Raw genomic sequence first — 8,603 nt, forward strand, 5'->3', positions numbered from 1 at the left:
CGTCAACTTCAAGGATGCCTCCGGTGGCAAGGTCACCAAGGCCGCCGAGAAGGCCACCAAGGGCAAGAAGTAGCTGGTTTGCTCTCACTCAACAACAGTAGCAGCAGCAACAAGCGGCGGAAGCGCAAGCAGAAGCAGCATCAGCAGCACCACGCATATAATCAACAACATAATGCAGACACAACCAACACTCAACAATACCAGCAGCAACAAGCACAACAATAGTAGTATAGCAAGAACACCTGTCCCTGTCATGAGCAAAACGAACGATAAGATGAAGTTCCAGAAAAAGCAAAAGTTTAATTTCTTCCATCGAAAAGAGTTTCGTAGGATACGAATGTCAACAACAAGCGCTGTCGAAGCCGCCTAAATGGGATGATGGATTGATTGGCGGGAGCGCATCCACGAAACACAACCACTCCTCCATGCATCCATTCTCCCTTCCATCGATCTTTAGTTTACTATGTATGGATATGAGTAGCGAGCGCGCGTAGCATTTATATCGATTAAATTAACCTTTATACTTTGATTTGTATCATTTATCTTACCCTCCTTTTGCACACACACACACAACTACTTTGTATACATGAAAAAAAAGAACCAGAATAGAAGCGATAACTTTATTTACAAAAAATAAAAACCCTATTTTTGTAATTATTCTTTTTTAACCATCTTTTTGGTTTGTTTGCCGCCTTTTGATTTTCAGCCATCAATTTATTTGTCATCCACAACATCAAGCCCAAGCACCGCCCGCCCTGTCGTCGATGCCACTTAAGTACAAAGTGTATCTGAAATTGAATCTATTTGAAGAGTACAAGTACAAGAAATCAAATGAAATAAAACTGACAACACAATATACCTCAATCAGCGTTCCAATAAAGTGAATGAACATTTGCCATTGAAGAGACTAAGAAGCAACTTGTTTGATTTACATCCCGCCCACCAGAACAGAGTTCATTCAAATAAATTATGGTTTATTATTCTGCGTCTATTTCTGATTGTATGTATTGTCAATTCTCTAGAAAAACTGCTTAACAATATGTGGTCTAGACTAAATATAATAACGTTGTGTAACTTCGTTCGTCTGAAGAAGGTAGAACAGAAAGCGTCGACCTATTTGTCCATCACCAGTGGTGGATCAATGAAGTTATAATCTTTCCTTGGGGCAGTTAGACGCGCCATTGGATCCTCGTACCTAATGCCACTGGGCGTTACAATGGCACTCTTCATTAGGTATTTGCCAAACTTTTGGATTTGCATGGATGTGATGCTATCCAGCACCCAGTAGGGAGTCAGATAAATTCGATCGTCCACTGCTCGTCGCTTGTCACCAATAATGTACTTTGCCTTGAAGCGATTCTCGGTTAGCTTGGCGCCGCCCAGCAACAGCAGCTCCTTTATGTTGTTGAACTCTATGGGCCGGCATAGGGAGGACACATAGAAGGTTTCCATGTAGCGGAAGAGCTCGCAGTGGTAGTGCATGCCAAAGGCCTGGCGCTCAGTGCGGCAAATCTGATGTGGGTAGAGGGAGTTACTAGCTCGGTTAAGGTCGAAGTCGCAGCAGCTGGACACTCACCTCAACGGCACGTGAGAATTTTTTAAGCTCGTATTTTTCTTCGTTTACCCATTTGCCGACTCGCAGCGACTCCAGGATCCAGTCATAGTCGACAATCCAGACGCCTCGCATGAGTCCGCGCAGGAGATTCAGTGTGCGGCGCGGCTCCAGGCTGACCAAGTGAGTGGTACGCTTGGTCACAGTGGGATCCAGCCGCATTCCACGCAATCTCCGTACGGCCTGAGGTTAAAGGCAACGAATCGAGTTGAGTTGTGGTAGGACTAAGAAAGGGCCCCACCGCGGAGTACGCAGGGATACGGTTTATTTGAGTTTAGTGTGGGGTAAGCATTACAAATGAAGTTTTGCTACAAGCTAAGTGCGTGTTGTTTATGTTTCATAAATAATTATTATGGGCAATTGACGAACGACTATTGAATATGCATATTTACGAAAATTAACAAACAGAGAACTAAGCTACATTAAGAGTTATGGTCTATAGTCTACCGACCCAACTCTTACTACTTAGATTGGGTCTCAGTTGGTGTGTCCACAGTGCTACCAACCTTTTGAATCACCTGCACCTGCACATGATGCATGTTCGTGTGCACCAGCGTACGAATCACACTGGAACGGCGATTGCTGCTTGCCGATTTTGCAACTTCAGCTACTTGCATTTTCGAGGAAGTTTCAATGTCGTTGAAGCCATCTACGGATGCTTCGGGTGTGAGAAATTGTTCGGTGCTTTCTACATGTTCAACATGAGCACCAAGACAGCTAAAGTCCGACGAAGAACAGACGGGAACGGCCAATGAACGACGACGATTTTTCTTTGCAGATGCATTTTTGGTTGCACTGTTGCCACTCAGGCTTATACGCTGTTTTTTACTTGACTTTGGGGGTGAGATCACAACCACTTCGTTGGGCGTGAATAGGCGACGTCTCTTTGGTTCACTCGGGGGATTCTCCTCCGCCCGAGGTACTTCCGTCGTCACAACTGACTTGCCGCACTCACCCAGCTCGGCCTGACTGGCCAGCACCAGCGACAGTCGATGAGACGAGTTCAATCTGTCAATGCCCTCGTTGATCACGTCCATGTCCAAGTTGAAGATGGTGCGCCTTCGTTTCACATTAGTGCTGAACCTGCTGCTGGTCAGTCGAGTCGAGCTGAACAGCGGCGGTGTCGAGTGCTCATCCAAGAGTCCAGACGTTTGCATAGTTGAATTGTACAGCGATTTCCTGGCAGTCACATTAAGCGGCACGTTCTGGTCTTGGTATTCCTTGCTTATGTCCATACGCTCCGAGGTGTACAGGGTGCCGCGCTTCTCCTCCCGATGTAGAACTTGCGACGGCATTTCAACGCTCATCTCCAGCGAATTTTGTACGAAATTGGTCTTGTTGGGATCCTTCAAGTTGATAGCATCCCCAGCAGGTTCATCTACGGGAGCCAGCTCCTCGGCAATTGAGGCAAATACATTTTTCGGTGCCAGTTCCTGGGGGTCCTTGGCAGCCGGAAGCAATAAGCTGCGACGACGTGTCACTCTTGACTCTGGCTGCGGGGATGGAGCAGCAACCGTATTGCTGGCCATGGCAGTGTGCGCTGAGCTGCGGCGACGCTTCAGCTGTGGCTCTGGCTCTGCAGCAGCATCCGTACTGCTTGCCATGTGAATATGAGCTGAGCTGCAGCGACGCAGCGGACGTGGCTCTCGAGGCGGAGTAGCAACCTCATTGCTGGCCATTGCAATATGCGCCGTACTGCGTCGGCGAGACATTCGTGGCTCTGGCTCTGGCTCGGCGGCAGGCTGAGCTACGTCCTCTTTGCTAGTCATGGGAATATGAGCTGAGCTGCGTCGGCGACTGGTGCGTACCGGTGTGGTCACTGGCGTGGGCTCTGCTGTGCTACGGCGGGGTCGTGGCTTGGCAGGCCGCAGCGGCTCATCGGTGCCAGTTGCCCCATTAAAGTTCAAACTCTTCTGGGCCTGCGGTTTGTCGTTGGAGGTGTCGCCACTCTTCTGAGGTATATCTGGATCTTGTATTCCACTGCCAGCTGGCTTGGCAGGCGTGCCCAGACGCAGTGGCGTATAGTTGCCATTGGATATCCTGTGAAAAAAGGAATCGGTTATGTAGTACACTTTTCAGTACATGACAAGGACAAACCTGTTAAGTAGTTTAGTGGCAGGCGACTCGGCCGCCTCTTCCGCAGCCAGTTGCTTGTTGTGGTTGAGTGCCTTGAAGAAATGACTGATTTCATTCTGAGAAAAGAACAAGGGAAATATGATTAAAAGGATTACTCTGGCGTACACTTTAGGAACGTACCTTCGCCGTGTTAGTGGGCGTAGCAAAAGCAGTTCGCTTGCTGTCCGATGCTGGGCCTTTGTCGGTGGTTGATGTGGGCGTTGCTGGCCGTTTTGGTGGACGTTTGTTAAGCTCCGAGCCTGGTTGCATGCACCGAACACGCTGCAAAGGATGTGGCAGTTGATTAATAACAGAGTGCGGCCGGTCAGCTTAATTACGATGGAGCTCATGCCCTTTCTTTTCTTGTTATTGTGCCTGCTGCGGCGGATGATGCCGCAACTGGCTTTGTCGGTCACGCGTTGGCTAAAAACACTGTTTTATTTGTTTATAACTACGTGCTATCAGTGCCGTTACTGGCTTTTGTTTAATCTCTTAAGCGCTTATCTCGTTACCACTAGCTGGCTGTCAGGAAGGGATGTTACTCTCCGTTCATCGATAGTTTAAATGCTTATTCGAAATAAAATTGCTTTCAAAAATAGTTCATTCATTTACAGTTGCACCACCAAAAACTACTAGTTGTGGGATGTTCAAACATAGTTTGAGCCGTTTTTCTTTACCCATCACCAAACAACGGGCACTAGAGACGATAACCATAGAAGCGACAGTTAACGATACTATCGATTGTTTCACAGCTGCCGCCTCCCAGCGGCCCTATAAAAATTGCTCTTGACAGGGCTGTCAGCTCAGTCATTCCCACTCGTCGCCGCGTTCAATTAGTTCTTAAACTTAGTACACCACCACCAGTATTACGCATTCCATTTAAATTATTGTCAACCCACACAAGCACAACCGTTCGAAGAGACTTCCTCTAGTGAGCGATAAGCAACAAGTGTTCAACCAACCCATTCACGACTCGACTACACTACAACCAAAGAAGGAACTTTAGAAAAGAAAACAAAACTACATACATCACATATACTATTATTGTTCGGTTCTCCAGCTGCAAGTCTTTTGTTTATTCGGCTGAAATACTAGACACGAATCAGTGCACGGCACGGAACGTGGCACTTTGCCTCGAGGGCGTGCGCATCTGCTGTAAGAGCAAGTAAACAATTAACAGACAAGCAGCAGCTTCTTGCGGTGGAGCGGCGACAGCTGGGGAAACAATTAAGAAACTTGTTTTGCCCGAACTGCCACAGTACTCCGATAAGAGTCTCAGCCACAACACGTACATAACTCAAACTAATTTGGAGGAGCGCAACAAGAGCCAAGTACCAGGCGGCGACTAGCACAGAAGACAGAAAAATGATTCCCGGCTACGGACCCGTAACTCAGGCCCTGCTGGGCACCCTGCTCACCTGGGGGCTGACGGCCGCCGGTGCCGCCTTGGTGATATTTGTGCGCGGTACGCAGAGAAGGTCGCTGGACGCGGCCCTTGGCTTTGCGGCTGGCGTCATGATTGCCGCCTCGTTCTGGTCACTGCTCAAGCCGGCCATCGAAATGGCCGAGAGCTCGCACCTGTACGGAGTGTACTCGTTTGTGCCCGTAGCGGGTGGCTTTCTACTCGGATCCTTTTTCGTTTACGGCTGCGACAAGCTGATGTCCTATCTGGGCCTGAACAGCACCAAAATGATGATTCAGATGACGCAGTCGAGCAAGGACAAGGCGGACATTGCCATCGAGGATCTGAAGCGGAACGGGAACGGCACCGGCGACCGCCTCGCCGCCAAGAGTCTGGAGAGCTTCTCCGACTGCTTGAGCGTGCAGCACAGCGGCGAGTCGCGACGCCGCAAGAAGGCCAGCATCAACGAGTTGGAGCAGTGCACCTACACCACCAGCGAGGAGGAGAAGCGCGCCCAGGAGGCGCTCTCTCAATGGAAGCGCATCATGCTTCTGGTGGTGGCCATCACCGTGCACAACATTCCCGAGGGACTGGCGGTGGGCGTGAGCTTCGGAGCCATCGGCACCTCAAACTCATCCACATTCGAGAGCGCCCGCAACCTGGCCATTGGCATTGGCATTCAGAACTTCCCAGAGGGTTTGGCCGTCAGTCTGCCCCTGCATGCCGCCGGCTTCAGTGTGGGCCGTGCTCTGTGGTACGGACAGTTGTCCGGCATGGTCGAGCCCATCTTCGGTGTGCTGGGCGCCGTGGCGGTGACATTTGCCAACCTGATACTGCCCTATGCGCTGTCATTTGCGGCCGGAGCCATGATTTACATTGTGTCGGACGACATTCTGCCCGAGGCGCATGCCAGCGGCAATGGAACGATTGCCACGTGGGGCACTGTCTCTGGATTCCTGATAATGATGTGCCTCGAAGTGGCGCTCTCATGAGAGGGCCTTCCCATACCAAAACTACAAAATGCCTGCCTCGCTCCGCCAGCGCAGGACTCGCAAAATAGTGTAATGCAAGGATTCCATTGTACTTAACGCTCATTCCCCCACTTTTATGTAAATAGAAAGCGACACGCGCATTGTACAAATCTCAGAAATACTTGGGCCCAGGCGGCGCTACGTGGAACGTTCCCCCAACAGCAGCCAGCAGTTCCCCGAAAACGTGAATCTAATAATCTAACTTAGTGTTAAATGTTCTATAAATAGGCCTGCATTCCAGCGAGTTATGCAAATGAGACGACGAAGATTTAATGCATTCTCGGATGGAATACAAACAGACGTGCATCTGAATTAGGTTTTAAGTTGTCAGCAGCTCAGCAGCATCCAGTGGCTTGTATGTTTTTAAACTGTCTCTAATATGTAAGCAATAAAACTTATTGTATGCAAAACGATCAGTGCATCTCATGTGCAATCTCTCGCCTGGACAGGCGGCCTCCTTGGCCCGTCCAACAGTTCCTGGCCCTGGCCCTACGATATACTCGGGCCTCGCCTCGCCTAGCGCAAATTAAATTAGATAACAGACTGCTTGACAGTGCTTGTCACTGATAAGAACCTGTCAGACATGACGAGTTCCCAATAGTCGCCGCTCAGTGTTTGGGGTACGTGCAATTTCAGACGGCCCATGGCCCTGCGTTCACTTGGTATTTATTTCGGATTAAACAATCATTTTGCCGCGTAGCAGCAGACCCAACACAAGTGGCTGATAAGACGCCGCCCGGGCGGCTATCTGTTCAGCCATTTTCAAATTCAATTTTAATGTGTTTATGTCTGCAATAAAGAAAACTATTTAAGCCCTGAGTAGCCCATTAAGGGGAGCCCGAACACGGCCATAAACTGGTACTCCCCATCATTGATTGATTAACTCTGAGTTTAGCTGCTACCATTCGCTGCTACCTCGCCATTCACAAATATCGTGCCAATGGCGCGTCGACCTTTGGCTGGCAATTATGATTGATAAAGTTTGGAACGGAACACACGGCTGGCTCGACATGGAGGGGCAACCCAAACAGAGTTCTGTTATCTATTTATGTATTCCCACAGCTTAAAAATAAGTAGTAATCTCCACTCACCGTTATCTTGCCGTACAGCTCGGGATACTCATATTTGTGCAAATTGCTGATGGGAAACTTTTCGGGTTCGCAAATCCTTCGTTGCACCTTGCAGGCCTCAATCCACAGTATGGAAACGACGGGTATTTTCCACTCCATGGCCTTTTTGTAGGTCGAGAGTAGACCATCCTTGAAGACCACATGCGTCGTGTTGCTGAGGGACAAGGAGAACTTGCTTTCAGCAGGAGATTCATTCAGTTAGTATCAAGGCGTTGTACTCACCGCAGCAGACGATCGTTGACCTGGGCACCCATTTTGGCTATGATTGTCTTGACACCATCCGAACGATTGTCATTGCCGCTGCGCACCTCCACATAGACCACAACGGGGCTGAGGATCTCTGGCAGCGAAGGCGATGCCTTGGGATTACGCTCGTCGGCAGAGATGATATTCTGTTCGGTGTGCGACACATCAAACACATTGTAGGCTGTGTTGGCGGGACTTCTGCGCGACAAAGCAAATTGTACATTAGTTGCATTCGCAAGGGCCTGCAGATTTCACTTACTTTAGAGCGCGCATGGCACGCACTCGAAGTGTGGCGCTGGGACTGTTGAGGTCATTCTGCAGGCGAGCCAAGCGTCCGGCCTGCATGGATGTGGGCGTTGTCACACCATTCGAAGGCGGTACGGCCTGGAGCACGGGACATGGCTGGTACGTTTTTGCTGGACTAGCATTTACTTCTGGCATCTTGTCCGTGGCCCGCAACGTGTCTATCCAAGAAGAACAAATCTGGTTAGCGATTTCAGGATCAATTTGCCACATTGTTTGTGTATGTATATGTTTCAGTTACATCTAATTTTGATAGCTATCTACCCAAAACGATTACTCAATATGTATTGCATAAAACACAAAGCCAACCTGCTGCATAGTGGGGCTGACTGAGACGCTTGGGGGTTACATTCGATTCAGGCTGCTGCTCTTGCAATGGACGCCGCTGTGGTGGCCCAGCGTGCTGCGTTGTCAGCTTTTTCTCTTCCGCGTTGGCGCCGGGCACCTCGTAGGCCTTTGTTGCCCATGGGGGATTGCGCTGCAAGAACTTATCCATGGCCTGCAGGGGTTTTCGGCACAATATTGCTACTTATATTGCACACAATTGTTTAGAAAAACGCGCCACAACAAGGTAAAAATGCAGCTGGAAAAGTGTGACCGTTTGACAGCGAAACAATATACCGACAAACCGTCGGAAATATACTCTTTCATTTTCTAAATATACCGCAAATATACTGTATATCTAAAATGGTTTTCCTGTCCTTTGGTATTCTGTTTAATATTACCAGCTTTTTAGGGCTATCAGCTTTGAAACTGTATTTTAA

At 49.0% G+C, this 8,603-nt stretch overlaps 2 protein-coding genes across 2 annotated transcripts; one reads left to right on the forward strand and one right to left on the reverse strand.

Moving 5' to 3' along the window:
- Positions 1 to 957: 957 nt before the first annotated feature.
- Positions 958 to 8,418, reverse strand: LOC117578824 (microcephalin). Its single transcript, XM_034264581.1, has 9 exons — positions 8,149 to 8,418; positions 7,796 to 8,000; positions 7,513 to 7,734; positions 7,252 to 7,444; positions 3,869 to 4,009; positions 3,710 to 3,804; positions 2,119 to 3,652; positions 1,577 to 1,795; positions 958 to 1,512 (listed from the first exon to the last, which is right to left on the reverse strand). Exons 1-9 carry the CDS (start codon positions 8,333 to 8,335, stop codon positions 1,114 to 1,116), a joined length of 3,195 nt encoding a protein of 1,064 aa, XP_034120472.1. The 5' UTR covers positions 8,336 to 8,418; the 3' UTR covers positions 958 to 1,113.
- LOC117578826 (zinc transporter ZIP11) lies at positions 4,513 to 6,576 on the forward strand. Its single transcript, XM_034264585.1, has one exon. The coding sequence runs from the start codon at positions 5,093 to 5,095 to the stop codon at positions 6,119 to 6,121; it is 1,029 nt and encodes a 342-aa protein (XP_034120476.1). The 5' UTR covers positions 4,513 to 5,092; the 3' UTR covers positions 6,122 to 6,576.
- Positions 8,419 to 8,603: the final 185 nt, after the last annotated feature.

Source organism: Drosophila guanche, unplaced genomic scaffold, assembly GCF_900245975.1.
Source record: "Drosophila guanche unplaced genomic scaffold, DGUA_6, whole genome shotgun sequence".
In the NCBI taxonomy this organism is placed as follows: Eukaryota; Metazoa; Arthropoda; class Insecta; order Diptera; family Drosophilidae; genus Drosophila; species Drosophila guanche.